Consider the following 21249-nt stretch of genomic DNA (forward strand, 5'->3'; position numbering starts at 1 on the left):
ACAAAAGCTCAATTTGATCAAGATTCTTTATTCAAATTATCCATTTGATAGTGAAAAACCTGATACTTTCATGTGAAGTTAACATAAATCATCAGAGAAACTCAAGTGCAAGTAATTAGAATTAATATACATTCAGAACATAAATACATGTTTGTTTCTAACATAGAGTTAGGAAAAGTGGCACCATTAAATTATACATGTAGAAACCATACCACAGATTGTACTCTAAAACTCAGTATTCCTTCTTGAACTAAAACTGATTTTCTGTGATTGTAAAATATAGCATTTCATTACATTAACTGATGAAGGATAAAAAAACTAAATAAAAATATTGCAGTCACTTGTTAAGGTTGTATTGTCTTTATCTTGAGGCAAGTTTTTCAGTTACACAAAATAAGAAAAAAGAAAAAAAAAACAAACCAACCCCGATGTCTTTCATTCCTGTTCTAAATTATTTTCAAAGATGAAGCTTGAGCCTTGCAGAGCTCCCTTTTTCTTTACCTCCAAGCTTGTGATTGACAGCACCATGTGCTGCCCTCCTAGCTGCTGCAGTTCACAGCCCCTGTCAGGGGGGTGGCAAACACACAAGGCAGAGAGCGGCTGGCTGCCCCTCGGCAGCAGGGGGCAACGTTGGGGTGGTGTGGCCGGGTATGCGGGGTCATGGATTCAGCTGGCACTGGAGCATTGTTGTCAGGTGGACTGCAACGTTACGCATTAAAAAAAAGAAAAGAAAAAAAAGAGAAAAGACAGGAACAGAGAAAGGAAGACCAGCCTTTCATCCAGCGTGTCCATTGAGCTTACTTCTTCTTGCGTGGCTGGTTCTGTCCAGTGGGTGCTCTCAGCACACTGTACTGCACCTGTAAAAACAAACAGGAGTTTGGTCAGAGGCAGGTAATCCGAGCTCAGTGGAGCGCACGGTAATGGCTCCCCTGAGGAGAGCTGGTGCAGAGCAAAGCGAGGCAAGCTCGCCTGTAATGAATCATTTTTTAAACACTGGAGCAGAGGGGATTAATCACAGGGAGGAAGGATTTGAGAAGTCAAGGGTTCTATACCAGTGTATCCCCCCTCCTCACTCTGCACCAGAATCCCAATATTAGAAACAGCCTTCAAATGTTGAGATGACCTGCCAGGCCAGTGAGGGAAGGGAAACCTGCATAATCACACTTATGTCTACTAAGAAAAACTTTGTTCATGGTTGCTGTTGATTCTGATGAAAAGTTGGCAGCTGTCTACATCTAACTTTCTTCAAGACTTTGTAAGTCTCTGCAGTTTATTTCTCAGGCTGAAATCAGGGCTGCAGGTCATTTAGGGTCTCTGGTTTTGGCCTTCTACTGGACTCACTGCATAATCCAAATGAGCCTCAGCTCACTGTCATGCATTAGTCAGACATTTTCCCTTAGGACTTTCTCTTCCAACAGTTCAAGCCTGGAAAACGTACAACAGCTCTGGACTATTACCGTCACCACGATGCTTAGTAGTTGGTGTGATGTTTTGTTTTCTTCTAAAATGCTGCTTGTTGAACACCAGATGAGCTCTGGTACACCTTCCAAAGTCCTTCACTTTTGCTTATTTCTCAAAGGTAATTGAATTATCAAGATACTTTATTGCAAATCTGATGCAGCTTTTGGATTCTTTCTGCTCAGAAGTAAATGCTGTGCCAGCCAAATGGCCCATGCAGCATAAGAGCCACCATTGATCAAAACAGAGTGTGACACAAAATCTACAATAAAATAGTATGCATAAAACTTAATTGAAAGTTTTCTAAGATTTCAGCATGTTCACAACCATCTCCTTAATTTTTCACAAAATTAAAAATACCAAACAATCAAAGCTTATGTGAAATGCGGGGATTACAGGTTCAAAATAGGAGAAAGTTGGGATGGAGGGTCAACAATTGGGTACAAAATAAGTTTACAAATTGGTAAAGGACTGAATTGACCCCAAATTATTTTTTTCTCTTCTCTTTCTGCTACTGACATATGTAGAATTGGAATTAATATCAAGTTTCACTTATTAGATCAACTATTTCAGAATGTACCATACTATTTTTCCTTAACTTTTGACACGGGAAAAGTAAGCATTATTTTCCTTGTCCTAATTGCAACCACAATCCAAAGAAGACAAATCACATTGTTTAACAGGAAAAAGAGGCCGTCAGAATTTGAAAACCAGCTTTTGAAGTTCACTTTCCGAGCTCAAACAATACAGTGAATCTGTTAAATAAAAAAGGTAAGAACTCTATGCTAATTAGCCGCTCTCCATTATTAGAATGAGAGATGGAATGTGGGAACAAAGTGACTGCCTCCTGCATCAGCACATGAAACTGTCCTCAGAACTGACAGATGCTTCTTATTTCCAGACAGACACGGCATTGTCAGAAGTCCCCGTTTGAGGCACACTTTGTAGATGTGCAAAGGCACTAATTGCCAAGTCACATTTGCAAGAAAGACAGGAGTCAATTTTCCATCTTTTTGCTGTTTTGTGTCCACACCTATCTGAAGACTGAAGTTCTAAGTCAACAAAAACAAAACAAAAAAAACGTGGTGTATTGTTTGGATCTCCTGTGTATATGATGTTAAGATTATTTTTCACAGGACGTAATGAAACACACGTATGATGAATCTTAAGGGTGCTTTGTTTTTTATGATTGGAGCCATTTTCAAGATGTAGTTTCTCTTTTAAACCGGGCTAAAAAGTATTGTTTCCATGGGATTTGAAAGCGAATCATTTTCAAAGCTCAAACGCCACATCCCAACGGGGGAAGGGGACATACAAAGGATTCCGAATCAAAATGCATTCGCCACCTTGTTTTGCCAACTCAGTCAGCCAAATCTCAAACAACACAGGCTTCCTCCAACATCACAGAGGAGTCAGCGCCGGCTTGCTGCAGGAGGACATCAAGTGTGCAGCTGAGAAACAGAGCAAGGTGAGAGTGCCTTGCCAGATTCAGACTGTCAGGATTTCTTGCTCTGGTGAGCTACCTGCGAGATGAAGGCATTGTGTTGGCACTTCATTTCCTGCCTGCGGAAAATCCTCAGTCAGTGGACGGCAAGCAGCCTCGGCGACACTTATAACAAACCTGACAGCTCTTCTCGGATCCGAGATGTAAATGCAAATGACATATCAGCCGTGGCTAATATGTAATCACATATGACACCCACCAAGACGACCGGGGCTCACGAATATATTAATTGACTCCACCACCCTGAAGTGACTGAGGCCACGTCAGAGTTTCTGGGCTGACACAACAGTCGGAGTTGTCAGGAACTGCCTCTGCCTGCCTGCACTCGGCCAATCGCCGGGTTTTCGCTGCTTCAATCAAACACGCAAAATTGCTAATAACGGACGAGGCTGCAGCCAGATAGCCGAGGAGAGATCTGAGTGCCTCCTCGTTCAGGCACGGCGGTGACTGAGGATGGGGAGTTGCACACTGAGGAATAATTGGGCCAGAGCTGCTTTAAAGGCGAGAGTCCATTAATAATCAAACAAAGCCAGAGGATATATTTCTGCAACACTTGGGAATTGTGGTACAGCAAATAATGCAGACATCTTCAGGGAATTCCATCCCTATCTGTATGTAAAATTGGACCCTTACCTTCTGAATATCAGAAGGCACCCTCTGGAGGAAATCCAGTATTTCATTACTGTCAATACAATATGGGTTGCGCAGTTTCATGGTAAATTTGTTAATGCCTGTGAAAGTAAGCACAAATAAACACATTAATAAATAACGGTGTCATAACAAGCAGTGTTCTTTTACATAGTTATACCCACTAGGGTTTTAATAATTATATCCTAAGATGCTGAGCTGTTTCAAATCAATGAAATTAAATGCAGATGAAAACAACTAAATATGTCATCAATAAAAGTTTGACTTGCAAAAACTTAGCAACTTGTCTTGCATTTTTGCTACAATTTCCAAACTTCTTGTGTATCTGTATTTACTTTACAGATGGCTGCAGAGAGGAGAATATCTCCAGGGCCTTGTAATGGGACCATTAAATTCACAGTTCAGTTCTGTGAGCACCTTAGCATGCAGACAAAGAACCTAAGGACTTAAATATGTGCAAGTAACTTGAAAGACTTGCCTTGCAACCACAGAGATGGGGGTTAACTGGGGAGACAGAGGAGAGTCTCAGATTGTGAGTTTTGTGTTTGATATGTTTTTTTTATATATATATTGATTGTGTTGAAGGCAATGTGGAAGTACTGTGGTTGTGGGCTTATACAGCTGGAGGAGGAGAGCCTGGTGAGGGCAGTGTTACTGCCTGACCACTGAGACAACAGTGTGTTGCTGTATAACTACAGCAGATAATGAGAGGCTAGACTAGGAGCTTACACACTGCCCAAGGACATAATGTATTATATACGGCTTGCTCTTCTCTGCCTTGGCTTTGTTTTCACACAAACCCTTGGTCATGCCTCTGCTGGGCTTTGCTGCATCAGCCCACACTGAGAAGAGTGAACCTCTGCAACTGTCTGATCTATGTGCATCTGCAGAGGTGTAGACATGGCAGAGTTCCTAAATTACGGCACTGCATGAATCAGATTTCCAGTTGGAAACAAACAGAAAAAGTTAATCCTGGTCAAATTTAAAATCTTCTTAGGATACAGTGATTGCAATATTGAATTGGTCCACTTTTTCTTAATATTATTAATAATTTTTTTAATTAAAGTGTGTGATTTCTAAAAAGTAACATAAAAGCATAAACAAAACAAAACACACACACACACACACAAAAAAAAAAAAAAACTTACCCCACACCAGAACAATATATCGTAGTGGGATTAAATACAACAGTGATGCAGTCACAAACAGCACCAGGCAAGCCAAGAATGACATGAATGGCACAGACCAATTGAAGATGCTGTAAAATAAATTTTCAGTTTTCATTAATTGTGAGCCATAATCATCAAGATGAATAGAACATTTGAAATCTACCACTTTGTGCATAATGAATACATGAGTTGGAGCTATATATATATATATATATATATATATATATATATATATATATATATATATATATATATATATATATATATATATATATATATATATATATGATTTTAATCACTGAAATAAATGAAGGTTTCTTCTATAATGTTCTAATTTATTCAGGTGAACATGACTCATCAAAGAAATTGCTCCGTATTTGTGGTCATTACTTCTTGACTCGCTCCCCGATGTTGGCGATTTCCTCCAAAACATTCTGGACCACCAGCACCACTTCCTGCACCATATGTATTTTATCCATCAAACCCTTTTTTCCAGGTTCCTAAAAAATAACAGACAAAAAAAATAAAAAATGCACAGACCCTGGTGAGGTGCATTGCATGTCAAATGTTGGGCAGAGTAGACAAAGACCAGCTTAGCCCTGCCATTGCTATCATGTGTAATTTATCTATTGAATGGTGCATAATGAGCAAACACTGTACATCTTTAGACTATGTTTTTGAAGATGAGACAGACTAGGCGCTCAGGAGCTGTTATCCTGGATGCGATGTAAGATTTCAGCTTTTGTTAGCTGTGCACAATGGAGCTGTTGCACAAGTGCAGCATAATCAAGACTCCAGGGTAAGATGAAAAGTACACAAAATGGCCATCTGCAATCAGGCAGACTAGATGACTAAGGCAAGGAGAGTAGGGGCCTCACAACTTCGGAGCGTTTTCATTCCAGCAGCCTGCACAGGAGCAAGATGGAACATGTTTTAACAAATATGTCAGGTCTGCCTATCTAACCTTAGCCAACATTCCCTCAGCGTGAGAAAAACACTCCAGTCTGCTTTGTGCAGTTAGATATACACTTATTATTCTTTAAGAATGCTTTATGCACATGATCATTTTTTTCTTTAAAAGCACTGATAAAACAAGTATTTTGAATCTGTATTATTTATTTTATTTTATTTATTTTTTAGGGTCTTTGTCCAAATGTAATAAACACAGTCACATCAAGCTGGGGAATAACGTCAACTATGAAGCGTTCCAGGGCAGGGGAGTGTGAGATAACACGAGGAACTCAAGCTAAAGAGAGCTGAGAATCCTCACATCAAAAGGAGGAAATAATGACAAGAATGATGACAGGGAGAAGAGTGGGAGAAGAAGAGTAAGAGGGGAGGGATGAGAGTGCTGGGGAGGGCGCTCGAATGGACCCTAACAGGAGGCTTGAGGATGTCTATGTTTGTGTTACAAGTCAGCTGAAGCCGCAGCCTGTGTGCACTGACAGGGCCCAGACAGAATGCCTTTATCAGAGCTTCACGAGGCAGCCCCTGGGAACACACTGCCTGCCAGCACTGAGAGATTCCCCACTGCTGGGCCCACTCTGCTCCACGAACGGTGCAGGAAGAGAGCAATTCCCACACTAGCGGAACCTCCCCCGCTGGGCTCTGATCTGGACAGACACTAAAGCCTCAGTGCTGTCCAAAAAAGGAAAAAAAAAACATCACAAATATGTTTTCTTCCAGATTAACATCTCCTGGTCTCATCATGTTGAAATACAGACTGTGTTGCTGCATCATCTTGCTTTGCTCTCTACTCTGAAACAAGAGGTAAAGTTATTTTCTGAGCTCTTCTGCAAGGCTGAAAAATGTTGTTAGTCTGATGTGTTTGATGCACCCAAAAAATATGTGTGATCCCTGTGTGAATTGCAAGTACAATACTTTAATTAAAGGCAATTTAACTGACATCACATGGAAATAAAATCAGTATGGCACAGCTGCAAAGCTACCAAAACTCAACTGTCTACTTAAACTTGCAGGCCAGGAAAAGCAACCAAGATGCTCATGATAACTCTTGAGGAACTGCAAAGATCCATGAATAAGACAGGAGAAGCTGTTGACTTGACAGCTATTAATCTTTAGTATCTATATATCTGGCCTTTGCTAAAGAGTGAAAGTCATTGTCATCATGTTTGTTTCTAGACAAACATGGTGAAGACAAACCCTAAAAGAAAGGGAAAATAAACTATGTAAACTTCTCCTCCCACATCACAATTAAACTCCACTTACTATTGAGCTAGCCTCAGTTCAAAGTGTTCAAGTTTGTGGTGGTAGTGTGACAAAATATGGAAAGGTGCAAGGTGCAAAAACACCTTTTCTAGGCAATTTTTAAATCCAGCTTGAAATACAACTTTGGCAAAAGAAAAGCAAATTATTCTCTAATTATAACAAAAAAAACCCAACTGTTTAAAGTAGATCTACTTTGAAACATTCGTCCAGCAACACCTGCGTTACGATTCCCCAAATCAAGTACTACCGTACAAAAATTTAAGCCCTTCCTACATTGATCATTAAATGGTAGTCTTTGTTCCTTCTTTTCTTTAATGTATGTTACTGAGTTCAGAACCAAACAAAAAATACATGAGATCTCCTGCTTAAATAGAAAAGGATGAGTAAACTGGGGATGGACTAAATAAGCTCGAAATTTCACCTGATTAAAAAACCTGAGCGAAATCACATTCTCATTTCAGATAAATTGTAAAAGCTTCCTTTTAAGGTGCAGTAATGGAGAACCAATTTGATCTCCTGCAGAAAGGTAAATACGGTCCTGCAGACATGTGTGCCGTTATCAAAGGCAGGAAATAAAAGCTCATTTAGCATAATTTTAATTAGAATGAACTATGCCAAATTTGAATTCTCAGACTGAATATTTATCTTGTGACTCTTTCAGATGAAAATACGAGTGAAAAACACCTGTGTTCAGAGTGATTTATCTCCTGGAGCTAAAATAAACCAAAGCGTTTATGCTGCAGTAAGGTTTTAGCGTGTTGCTGCTCCCACGATGCACGCCACAGATTATGGGCAGCATGTCTCACAACTGCTTTCAAGGAGACAGAGTGGTGACCGCGGTGTTCGTTGAGAGATGCAACCCTAAAGCCCAGACTGGCACCCCCCATGGCCACAATCCCAGCCCTCGTCCACCCCCTTAACTCCCACAGGCAAAAGCTCTGAGAAGGACTCAAACTCAGACCAGCACCAGCAGCCGGAGGGCAACAAAAAGCGGTCATTTCATCTCCTCTGCTAATTTCAGCTGGAGATCTATGGACTTGTTTTGGTTCTCTGTTTCTTTATGTTATGATTAAATATCGTCTATCTGCTCAATTTATACCCGAGGCCAAAGGGAAGTCACTTTGCCCACACATAATCTGTAAGCTGTCTCCTTCCCTGAGGACAGATTTGTTCACAGGCAGAAAATCTGTTCTGCATTATTCTGCTGCAACAGCGCCGTGGCTTTCGTCTCTCTTTAACGTCATGCCTTCACAAGCTTACTGCTCCAGCAGAGGTTTACATATTTCCCTCCTCAAGGGGGGGTAGAAACATATTTGAGTGGTAATCATAACCTTTTCAGAGGAAAAAACCTTTATTCATATGCTGGAGGAGAAACTAGGAAAGGAACGCAAGGCTTTGAAGTCATCAAATTTAACGCTGATCACTCTTTAACCCCAAATATTTTTTAAGAAGACTTTGATAGGCCGTGTAAAGCTACACTGTTTGATCACTCTGAATGATATCACATTCAAGTGACAGCAAGACCATAACAAGAATTTCAAATAAGCCACTTTAAATTAAAGCTGACAGCTTAAAACAAACACTGGTGAGTGCTTAATTAGTAAATGAAAGAAGATATTTCATTTCCAGGAAGTGTGAAAGGGCTTAGATGGCTCATGGAAAAGCTTTCAAAAAGCTTTAAGAGGCAAGGGTTGAGTTTGCAAACATGTGGCACAAGGAAACCCAGGAAGCAAACACACTGCCATTTCTTACATGTGAAAAAAAACAGATCCTCTACTATGTACTGAAGTTTCAAGGTATGTGGAAGCATGATATTAAATTCCGTGAATCAAGGTAATCCTTGCCTATTTAATATTCATAAAACCCTGCATTTTCTTGTCCCTGCTGTTTGCTTAAGCACCAGTTTTCTTTTTGCAGATAGAAAGTGTGGCTTTGCACCGCACAGACATATCACACAAGTTTCATCTACAAATTAGCTCATTCCTTTCAGACAGGATTTGGTGGATATGCCTTTGTTTTGTTTTTTTTTTTATTGTCTTTTTAAAGGAATCTGGCTCTTCTGTAGCCTCTGGTCATCTGCAGTAGAATATATTGAACGCATTATGGATATGAATCCAGGGCCTAGACACACAGAACAAGGGGTCAACGCTTGGAGGCTCAGTGTTAGTTCCACACTTCATTGCCATAAAACAATAATGCGAAGTCCTGTTCACTCCCCCTGCCCATTCTTTAGCAAAAACAGCGGGATGAGTATAATTGAATGTTGTGTGCTGTGGGAAGTATAATTTTCAGGCTACTTAAAGATTTCCTGTTTTGTTTTTCAAGAGACACTAGAGAGTTGGAGTCAAAATCAAGAGGGGAAAAGTATTAGTCACTGTTGGATCCCCATTTTTGTTAATATGTCCTATAAAAACTTGCTAGAATAACTTACTTGTTACCTTTGCTGGAAATACTGAATCCAAGTCTGTTAAGATATGTCTCTACCACCTTTCCATAGTCTGAAACCGTTGTAAGTCTTAAAAGTGGCTCTTAATTGTATTATGTTTGGACTTTTTAATTTACTTTGAATAATTAATTGCGCACACTGTTTGATAACTAGAATCAATTGCAATGTATGTGTGACTGAATTGAAATTATCTTTCTTGTAAAGTTCCTTGAGATGACATTTGTTGTAAACTGGCTCTATATACATAAACTGAATTGAATTTACTTTGACTGGGTCACATGAATATGCTTTGATCTAAACCATGTCAGTGTATGTATGGCTGCATCTTTAGGGTTGATTCCCTATGTGGAGAACCTCTGCACCAGAGCACATGCTTAGTTGTACAGGTTTGCTGTACCTCCTACAAAACATGCTGCAAACTGCAAGCAAGCCTGCAGCTTTTATTTCGCTTTCTTTTTGCCTCTGTTCTGTAAAGGTCAGAGTTTGCAAGTGTACAATTAATAATTATTCTGTTAACTGATTCTCCAACCTAAGATGTGGATCTCTGCAACTCTTCCAAAGTTTCAAGGACTTCTTGGCTGCCTCCCTAAATATTGCCCACCATGGCTTGCTTCCTTATTATGTAATCCTTTCCCTTTGTCAGATGTTAGACTGGACAAAACTTGAAACACTCCTACCTTCACCACAACTGTACCCCTACCCCGCCAACTGGGTTCCTTGATGTAATCCTGTTCGTTCCCTAAAGCTTTTCAATAAACTTCTGAGGACTCCACAGAACAGCTGGGTTTACATAGTGAATAAATAACACACAAGTGGATCCGTTTACCCATTTGGATTGCATCTACCTCAGTGCAACTGAATTTTATTTGGGGGTATCAGAGTATAAATGTTGTATGCAAAAGCTGCAATACATTTAAGGTCGATTTGTAAAACAGTGCACCACTTCCTTCCAGTTCACAATTTTGACCAACTTTGTGTCAGTTCATCTTGTAAAATTCTGACTAACTGAAGGGTGACCACAATCATGCTCTTGTTATGTGTTTGAATTTATCATTGATGTTCATAAAGAACTATTGTGTATATTTTCTTTCAAAATCTTGTGGTGACAAGTTAAGGAACTTTAATTATATTTATAGTGGAGATACCAATGTGAGAAAATTCAACCAAATACATTTGAAAATTTTAGAGTTAGACAAAATGCACTACCTTTTCGTCTTCCTCTTCGTCGTCACCCATGGCCATGTTCACCTACGAGAAAATAAAGGGTATGAGGTGATTTCCAACGAATGAGACGTGGGCACTGGAGCATTTTTAACAAACACCTAGTAATGAAATTTTCTTTGAGCACATTCACCCCTATTGGGAGAGGCTTGTTTCCATAGAGACTGCATCACAGGGGTGACCTCACACAAAAGGAAAGGTGAAGAAGGGCCTTCCTCGCAAGAGCAATGTCACACCAAAAGCAATCTCTTTTCTCCACAACATAGGCACACAGAAAAACAGAAAGACGAAAGAGGAAGAAAAAAAACATTTAATTTAGATGTTGTTGCCTAGATCACTTTATATCAAGTCATCCCCAACCCTGCTGTGCTGCACACTGTGACATTGCCCCGGTGCAGAGCGGTGACATTGCTGGCCGTAGGGTCTAAGTGGGGTGACACAGTCTCAGAGCTGGATATAAGGGTGAGTCTGGACATTTCCCAGAGATGGCATCTCATCCAGCAGTCACAGCGAGTGGGCCATGAGTTTGACTTTGGGGAGGGTGTGGGAGTGGGCTTGGCCTATGTCTGGTCAGTGAAGAAGGCCTACTGGATGGTGAAATTGAGGCCAGTCAGTTGTGTGAACAGCATTAAACTCAATAGACGTGTAGCGAAAGTATCATTCCCAAAATGATAGGAGGTGAAAAGGCTATGGTGATAAAAAGAGAAGGCCCGGATTAGTAAATGTAAAGATTAACACAGACTCATGTTTTTTTCTTTTGATGGCTTCCCCCTCTTTACTAGATAAATTGCTATATAAATCTTAGTAAGATTGGAGTTGCATACTTTGCCATTACAACTATGCCATTACAATGTTATCTATTGCTGCCTAAGTGCAGTAGGGTCACTATTCAGTCCATTAAAACTGACTTTAGCTCACTTCTTTTCTTTAGCACTGTTTTTATTTAGTTCCTAACACATATTTACTTCAGACATGTCAATAAATCTGTCAAACTAAAATCTACATCATTTTTCCAAAAAGTTCACTATTCCAGTTTATTCTCTCATAGTTCCTAAAGATGAAGGAACTAAAACAGAAATGTAATTAAAGTTTGCTACACTCTAAAATGTAGACTATTATTTGTTGATGATCATTCATTTTGTCTTAATGGCACAAATGTCACTCCAGACATAGCAGGAAGACTCACGTAATATATATGCTGAATGCAGACTGAATAATGTATGGAGTTGATATGCACTGGAAAAACAAGCTTCTATATGGCTACATACTGAAGATTCATCATCACTCACCAGGTCTTGGTTAGAGTTGGCCTTTTCCCTGGAGAGTTGGATGTAGTTCCAGCCGATGAGCAGCAGTAGGAAGAGGGGAAGCATGAAGAGCTCCCAATGCCACACAGTCACCAGGAAGATCTGAGGAGAAAGGAGATGACAGTTTAAAGCAAAGCACGTCATGCTGCACAACACTCACCAAGCTTTCAACAAAACCTGTTCCCTCAAAAAAACATCATAATACGGAACTGATATAACCACGTTGTAAATCTCATGAAGAGCATTACAGGGCTCTAAATCCTCTAAGATTTATTGCCAGTGGCAACAGATTTTACTCTTGGTAGTCTGAAAGTAAGAGGCATTCAACTTTTTAATATCTTGAAATCCTATTTGCTTTAGCACAGAGCTGGCAGCGTGCCCTACTGCTGGAAAGAAAGTACGACATGGATAGGCACGATGCTGTCATTTTAACTTGAACATCAAATCCTCTTAGATTCAGAGGCAGTGATACTCTCTGACAAAGCGCATATGGCAACTGGGGAAGCATGTGCAACCATTACCCCCTCCGTGGCAATGATACTGAGAAAAGTCAAGACCCCTGGTAGAAATAAGATGGCTCACGCTGAATGAGTAATCCTTTATAATTCTGTAAAAGGAGTGGTGCTAAGCACATTGCACAACACCCACTGCATTTCACAGCAGAGCGCTAATTGGACGGCTGCATTTAAACCCATTTACTGACAGCCTAATGAGTCTGTCTCTAACTGAAATGATCAGGAATGTGTGAGGGGGGCATCACACTAGCAGGTTGATGGGGATGAACTAAAAAAGTCCCCCACAGCAAGGCAAATTTTAAAGCTATTATAGTGTGAAGAAGTGCCAACACCTCCAACATATGGTCAACTTTATTTACCAGGCATTTTCCTTCTCAGTTTCTCATACATTTAATATAATCATCACATCTTTTGCAAGAATTGGTCATTAAACTTCCCTGAGTTAGACAAGTTTGAAGATGCCCATAATCATTAGATATTCAGCTTTTCCTCCAACTAATCCTGTGGGTGCCACTTAAGAGTCCACTTATATTTTCCAAACAATAATTGCAGCATAGGTAATCAGCATAAAAAAATAAAACCAAACAAATAAAAACAAAGAAATCATATTTCTTCCAATCTATTAGCCAAAGCTAATTTGATCTAAGAAGCTTATTACATGATTATAGCCATCAGTAATGGAAGAGTGAAGATAATTCAGCTCAAAAGATAAGACAATTTAAGAGATTGTGACACTAAGACAACATGAAAAGTTATTTCCATTTTTTTGAGTTAACAAAACAAAAATTGTATTTCCAAGGACCCACGCTCTCGCTGCTCAGTCCAGATTTGATTTCTCTAAGTTCTACATTTTTAAAAGAAGATGTATTCTAACCTGCTCCTCAAGACAAGGGGAAGCCAAGCAATAAATTTCATAGAATATCAAGTAAGTTTTTTTTTTCCTTTAAAAAACAAAACTGAAACGGTTACATTCAGTAACCGTTCAGAAACGTTTGGTGAACCCAAGATCTTTAAAAAACAAAACTGAAACGGTTACATTCAGTAATTGGCATTTTTTGTATTTCTACTTCCAGAAGGACAATTCAACATATAAAATTGCGTGAAGTAGTGTTTCATAGTTGAGTTTTGATTATGAACTAGAAAGAGGAGGCAGCAAGATCATAGTCAACTTCAGCATCATTAGCCAGCCCCAGAGTGCGACCATATTTCCTTAAAGCACTTGCAACTGATTTAGGTGACTTAGCCATGGCTCATGTTATGTTGTCACGCAAACAACTGAAAAGTGCTGGGGCTTCTTTTAATGCCATTTAGCCTAAGTAAGTCATACCAGCTGGAGTCTAATGAACAACATGAGGCCTTAATTAAAGTAAAAGAGGTTTAATTGTTGTTCACTTTGCAGCTCAGTAACAAACATACTAAGGTTTTACATCAAAGTACCAATTTGAAGTATAGCTAAAAGCACCATTTAATATTAAAGTTTTAGCAGTTCTGATATTTAGGCCTAATTTTTCTGTTTCATAGCAATAAAATGATCAACTTAACACTTGTTAATGATGCATCAGATTTACTTTTCTTACTTATAAAATTTTGGATGTGTGCAATTTCTTTTTAAATTAAATCCAGTCTGAAACCTATGAATAAGGTGAACTGTAATTAAATTTTTTTTTCTTGTTAGATTTAATTGAGATATCCCTTTGTCCATTGATGATATGCCCAGTGAATACACTGTTAAAGTTTAATTATGAACACAAAGTTTCATCGAAACGTTACTTTGAGCAAAAAGTTATTGATTGGCCATCAAGTGCAGATTTTAGGGAGACATTAGTCAATTAAAATAATCGGATGAGTTGTTTAAAATATATACCAGGTACAGTGAGCTGACAGTGGATAGTCCAGGTTGAAAGAGCTTGAGGGTCGAGAGTTGAAACAATATGTCTGAGTTAAGCTTTAAACGGGACGAGAAGCTCTGAGGCCTTCGGGCTTTCAGCAGCAGGCCTGTAAACGGCAGACGGCTCCTGTCATAGCAACAACGTAGAGTTCATGCATTTTGCTCTGGGGGCCACTCTACCTACTGCCAGACCAGGCTTAGGTTCAAGCAGACACCAGGGAAATGTAATACAGACAACACCGTGGCCCACTGCCCTAGGCTTTACCACTGTACTGCTTATTATCCCAGAGTGTAACCTGGGAAACGTTTGGTGAACCCAACATCAGACAGTTACACAGTGGGATTACCACTATGCAAGAAAGTGGACAATATGAACAATATGTTTAGCTAATAGGATCTCATTTGAATTACGTATATAGCAAATAACTAGAGCTGGTGAGGGACGAAGAAGGTAAACAATGAATATGCATGATGTGCAGAGATAGCTGCACTACGTCTCCTCTGTGTTATGAATAACTTACGTCATGTGTTGTCACCTCAGTTCCCATGAGGCATTCTAAAACGACGCTATCCTCACCCCAGAGGAATTCTGCTGGCTCGTGGACAGGTAGCTTGTCATATTCCCAGCATTCTTATATAAAAAAAAGCAAAAAGACAAAGGGGGGAAGTGTGCCTGGAAACTGACATGAGCCCAGCAGGAACGCTGAACCTCCTTGCCCTTCCCGCAAAAGCTGCTACATTAACCACTAAAGTCTAATTGCTTGGTCTCTGTCTTCCTGTGCAAGTCAACAGAGGGAGCCAATTCATTTCTGCCCAGGGAGCCAGCAGATAGAATCTGTCACAGGTATTCATAATCGCCCACTAATGCAAATTTCTACTCACCGTGTTCTGGCTCAGTGGAGAAGATGAAAGCCCACAGAAATACAATGCTTTATGTCTAAACTGAGAGCCCAAATGGAGGGAATAGACCAAAGATGTCAGAAATATCTTCTCAATCCCTCCCTCATGGTATGTTGAACCAGTATAGTCAGGATATATATGCTTTATATTATCCATCCATCCATCCATTTCCTTACACCCTTTTTCTAGTGCGTTTGGGAGGGGTACTGGTGCCTATATCCAGGAACATTTCGGGCGTGAGGTGGGGTACACCCTGGACCAGACGCCAGTGTGTCGCAGGGCAACACAAGTATAATATTCTTTTCTATCATTTCCATGTTAGAAAAGATGCATCTTTATTTGTCAACAAATTTAACACATCAGGTTGAGTTCTTCAAGTGTAAACTGCTGTCTGATCATCCAAGAATGCAATAAGGTGCATCTCAATTAATCATAACACCAAAAGAAAAATCTAAATTTCTCTGTTTCTATTTGCCCAGCAAACTGCCTTGATCTAAATTTCATGAAAAATCTCTGGAGTATGTCACGAGAGACACCAGAGTCAACAATGATGTACATTGACACCTCCTGAAGGCTGATATTAGAGCAACCTGGGCTTCCCTAACATCTCAACAGAGTCATAATCTGACCACTTCCATGACATGAACATGGGTTTGTGAAATTCGTCTTAAATAATATTATATTTTTATAAAAGTCATTAGTTTGTGTGTTCCATAAAATTGATCAGAAATAAACATCTAAAATATGACATTATCTGTAATAGAAGTTTCACTTCTTGTACTGAATTACGATGTAAGATAACAAAAAAAGTAAAATGGGTAATACTAATGATGCATCCAAGTATTTTAGTTTACAGTGCGCATTAGCTAACAAGCACTTATAATTGAAGTGTTGGTATGTGTGTCTGGGAGGAGCGTTTCTAATGTAGGAAACCTCCCTTGGCAAACACCATTTAGCTGAAAAATGTCTGTATGATTATGCAAAGGGTGCCTAGGGGGTAAGGAAAAAAAAGGAGAATGAATTAATAAAACTATTAACACACGGTGGAGGAGATGATGGAGATGCACTCTCCTTAGCCACCTGTAAGCGCTCAGAGAAGGGGCCGACCTCGGGCAGAGCGTCTCTGCCAGGAGGGGTTAAGAACGGCCTGACAGGTTTGTTTTATGGCGCCATTAATATGATTCCACTAAATGCGTCCTGCGCCTTCTCATGCAGATCCCCTGGCCAGCAGAATCCGGTACCTAATAATAAAGCACTCAGCGATTAAAAGTGTGAATAAAATAACTTAAAGCTGAGCAAGCATGGCAGCTCCCACCACCCACACGCTCCCAGGAGAGGGGAAAAGGGATCGTAGCGGTAACAAAGGGACAGAGACACCTTCCATAAAAATTTCCACTATTCTGTAAATTGATTAACAAGGGGTGGCCCCGATCTTCGAACTGAAAGCACCGACTGCCAGACTACAGAGATGCCAAGCATTCTCATTTTACACTATAGTCGGCGAGCTATAAAAACATGCATCACATCAGCACAACACAAATAAGGTTGTTGACGAGCCAAAGAAGTGTAATGCCGTGGCACATAGGTCTACATTCATAACAATATGTGTTAGAAGAAAATTCCACTTTGTTTTTGTGTGGTATATAAAAACAAATACTCTTATTTTTTAACTATGTACCAACCAAAAACAAAAGATTTAATCTTGGCTCTCTGTCCTCACTGTTTCTCTTCTGTTGCACTTGACTTGGAAAGCTAAACAAAGCGAGAAGAGTGCCAGCCAGCATTATGAGGGTCAGTCATGGGGGCTGTGGACGGTTGCCAGATTACGTGAACGCGAACTGAAAGAGTTTAAGACTGACTAAAGGCTGCAGGGTTTGTGTCTCAATGTGTGTGGTTGTTTTTGTGAGTGTGTGAGGAAGAGACAGAAAAAATAAAAACGGAGTGCACATATATTAATAAGCACTCCATTAAAACAATGTAGGACCTTTTACAATGAATATTTTGAAAATTCAACATATTATAATTTGCTTAGTAGTAGGAGTTATAATTTGACTAGTAAAGGTTAGCACAAAATTAAATTCCAAAAATGGATATTCAAAACACAAAGGCGACAATTTGGGTTTAACAGTAGCTTTTCCAATGCCTTTTTCAAAGAGTATTGCCTCTTTAAAGTGGATCAGAAGCACCTTTTAAATTTTTATGCCATGACTTTATGTTATTTCTTTGAAAAACATCTCCAAACATTCAGAATTGTCTTTCTTGTAAGAGAGAAAAAAAAAATATGTGAGTCTTCTTTCACCCAACTGACTAACATTGTGGAGCCACAAGTGCGGTGGGTGAGCGAGTCTTTACTATACACAGCTGGAGAAAACTCCAGTCACCCTCACTGAATAGACTTTAACTATCAAGAACCATGGGCCTTTTGTTTGTGGTTTTGAATCCAAGGCATTTATCTATTGTCATTTTAAATTTGACTAAAAATGCCACAGATTCAAAGAATTAGCATAAAAATGTTAAACAAAAATATGTGTAATGATGTAATTGCTGTCATTTAAAATGGAAAACACATGGTTAATCCTTTGGCTATAAAACTGAAAGGTTCTTTTTTACAGCTAAAGCTATGTATTTGTGTTTTTCATTTCCTTTAGGCAAAGACATACAATAAACATTTCCTAAAAATAGTAATTCTTGCTGCAGAAAATATTACATTTTTTTTTTTTTTGATCTTCAAAATTACCACTGGGAGTGTAATGTGACAGTTTATGACTCACTCAGCTTGCAGGTAAATGTTTTTTTAATGATCAATGCTCTTTAGTTTCTAAATTATCACATTTAAGCAAGTTAAGCAGCAGTGTGCAAGACAATATGAGTGAGGGAGAGGAGGTGACGGAGGTGAAACAAGTGTAGCACTGCATTACTTTGTGGTTCTGGGAGTCAAAAAATATTGTTCACTCTGACATTTCATTAAATCAACTTTAAACTGGAGGAACAGCATGGTAAAATATTTTAGTCGTAATGCTAATAATAATCATGATTGGAGGACTGCTCTGTTTCCATATTAGTTTGTCTTCGTGGTTCTAAACCGGAAACTATATTTGTTAGGCTTTAAAAATAACAGTCTTAAAAGGCATCAGGGGAGGCTGAAATCATGCTTTTATTTTCTGTTTGAGCTGAAACTGAGTCTGCATGAGAGGGTTGATGCTGGGGACAGAAGCGGCAGGCTTTAAAGTAGCTGTAAATGCAGAGCAATGAGACATGTAATTTGTGTTGAGCTCGGGCCAGTGTGGGGGGACAGGCTTTCAGGGGGTGTCGGAGTCAGAGGAAGCGCAGATAAGATTTCTCTCCGGGGCAGGTACAGAGAGCATGTGTGTGTATGCCTGCCTGTGTGTGTGGGCAGTCGCAGTGCTCTGAGCTAACGCTGAATAAATATTTCACATACGCTCAGCTCATGTCTTATCAACTGAAAGGGAAGAACAGAAAGAGGGAGAGCGGGTGAAAGAGAGAACCTTCACTTCACTGGAAACAGACACTTCAGCAAGGTTGTTTGAAAGTGTGATGCAATTACTATTTTGTCATGTTTAAGAAGAATAACGACTTGCTAACACATACAAATGCAAATACTCCATGAGTAGTTTTCTATATCATAAATGTGTATTTTCAAAGGGTGATCTATAAAATCTTAGACTTTATATAAGCTATTTTTTTAAGTTGCAAAACAAAAGATTACTTGCAGCAAAATGACAGGCAAATTCCACAGCTTCAAAGTGCTCCCACACAGTCCAGACCAGCACTGATAGCTCTTTATTGAAGGACTGAGGAGGAGCAGCTGCGCAAGGCACAGCATTAGCATTTGCTCACAGACCCAGTTCTGGTTGTTGTCTCCCTGACTGTCTGACACATCAGGAGCACCAGTAGTGCGAGGCTGAAGCAGGGCAGTCGGAACGGGCCCCCGTGGTGCCTGTCAGTGGTGGCTACACTGACCCCGCACTCCGGCACTGGCCACTAGTGTTTAATCCGTGTCGGGAGCGTTAACACTGAGCGACCTCCTGGGTGACAGATCTGCCATGTGCGCCTTTTCCCCTGAGGAGGTGGGGAGTAGGGCAGAGGGAGGTGGCGGAGAAGTGGGAGTTGGGGGTTTGGGGGAGTGGCATGGACTCTCCCTGTCAGCTCAGCTCACACACGCTAACGCGTTGGGGCCAAGACGGGCCTTGAAACAGCCACACCACACACACGCGCACATGGAAGTGGACAGGTCGCTGCCTCAGCTGCACAAAGAGAGGTGTCCTCTGTGAGCAGGAAGGTGGTGAGTATGTTAAAGACAGACATTGTAATACGGCCCACACACGGAGGTCAAACACAGAGCACACTTCAAGCGGGCTTCAAACAAGCCAAATACAAAACAAGATATAAGAGATAAAAAAGCCACACATTTACTTCTTTTTTCTTTTTTTTTTTTTTAAGTTTTGGTTATATTACACCACAAGCAAATTTACAGTGTTTAAAAGCACTATCAAATAAATATGAAATAACCTACATATTGTGAGGAAGTAAAAATAAAAGCTTATGAGTTGATTGCTTAAGGTATACAAAGGTTTTATGTTATGGTCTCAAAATCAAATCATATGTTCATGTGGTTTAAATTCCTTTACAATAAAATCTCAAACCTAGCATTGGGGAGACAAAGTTTTTTCTTGCTCTCCTGCTGTAGTGCGGCCATACTCCATCACTTCAAAATTTTGTTGTATACCGCCTGTCAGCGGGTTGAAAGAAAGTTACAACATATTACCTTTGCTTGCAAAAAAAGATGAATTTGGCTGCGTGGAAATGTTTGTAGTGCTATTCATCAGTGTTCTAAAATTGCAGTTGCTAAGCTACAAGTGACTAAGTGGCCAGCTAATATCAGCTTATCCTCCCTCTGTTATTCTATGAAGAGAATGCCAAAAACATGTAATATTCTGCACAATATTCATAATAAAAACTACTTCTAAATTTAGGAGGTATAAAACTTTGCTTCAGTGTAGATATTTCCTGCTTTAAACTAAAAGTAAAATAAGTATTATTAATAGCACTGTTATTACAGTAATTGTGACCATGTTCATTTTTAGCAGAGACAGGGATAACTGACACATTCTCATTTTGTTCAGGTGTTTTGTTTTAAATCCTTGTGTAGAAATGGTCAAAGTTTTGTACTTTTTCTTAAAGTTACCATGAGAGTTCACCAACTTGGTTCTGCAAAATACTCAAAGACTTGACTTTTCATTTATTATTTTTTGAAAACTATGGCCTCTAAAAGCATCCAGAAATCAATATGCGCTTTCATCCATTTTGCTTTGTATTTTGTTCAGGCATATATATATATATATTGAAGCATTTAGATATTGTTATCCCATTATTTTCTGTCGGTTTTAAAACCACTATATCCCTACAATACCTATAGCACATCTTTTATCCTATATTTTATTCTTCCTAAGAAAGAAAAAAAAACATGTATAGTTAATTTAGATCTTTAAGAAATTTGGAAATTGGTATCAGCTACAAATGGCCAACAAACCTCGTCAGTGCATTTCTAGTTGTCAAATTGTGTCAGTTATTTATTAATACCACTAATAGGGTGAAATGTCCCCCAGATATGCACTGTATTCAGCCAGCCTCCGGAGTTTTCAACTTACATTTATTTGAGGAAAGCTTGACAATAATACTGTTTTAAATCAAGAGGAAATCTTGAGGGGTTTTACATATTCTCATTAAATAATTCATAGATTTCTGACTAGAAGAAGAAACATACAAGCAATTCTGCATCATTTTTTCCTCCCTCGTAGACACACTCGCACTGCAGAGCCTGTTAAAAAGTGCTACTACCATGACAAAGGAGAGCATAGCCCCCCAGGGACTGAAGAAACCCACTACTCGAAGGCCTTCAAACTTTTTACAAACAGAAAGAAAACAGATGCAAAGCAGAAACAT

The 21249-nt window shown here is 39.5% G+C and overlaps 1 protein-coding gene across 2 annotated transcripts in view; it reads right to left on the bottom strand.

Annotated features, from left to right (window-relative positions):
• Positions 1-8: 8 nt before the first annotated feature.
• mctp2a (multiple C2 domains, transmembrane 2a) overlaps positions 9-21249 on the bottom strand; it is a 41194-nt gene continuing 19953 nt past the window's right edge. For both annotated transcript variants that reach the window (XM_055040623.1, XM_055040618.1), the window contains exons 18-23: positions 11965-12084; positions 10661-10702; positions 5170-5279; positions 4759-4868; positions 3596-3693; positions 9-857 (exon numbers count right to left, since the gene is read on the bottom strand). In XM_055040623.1, coding sequence (XP_054896598.1) covers positions 798-857; positions 3596-3693; positions 4759-4868; positions 5170-5279; positions 10661-10702; positions 11965-12084 — 540 coding nt within the window. In that variant the 3' untranslated portion in view covers positions 9-797. The remainder of the gene's footprint in view (positions 858-3595; positions 3694-4758; positions 4869-5169; positions 5280-10660; positions 10703-11964; positions 12085-21249) is intronic.

This window comes from Poeciliopsis prolifica, unplaced genomic scaffold (assembly GCF_027474105.1).
Source record: "Poeciliopsis prolifica strain line A6 unplaced genomic scaffold, Auburn_PproV2 SCAFFOLD001, whole genome shotgun sequence".
Classification (NCBI taxonomy): Eukaryota; Metazoa; Chordata; class Actinopteri; order Cyprinodontiformes; family Poeciliidae; genus Poeciliopsis; species Poeciliopsis prolifica.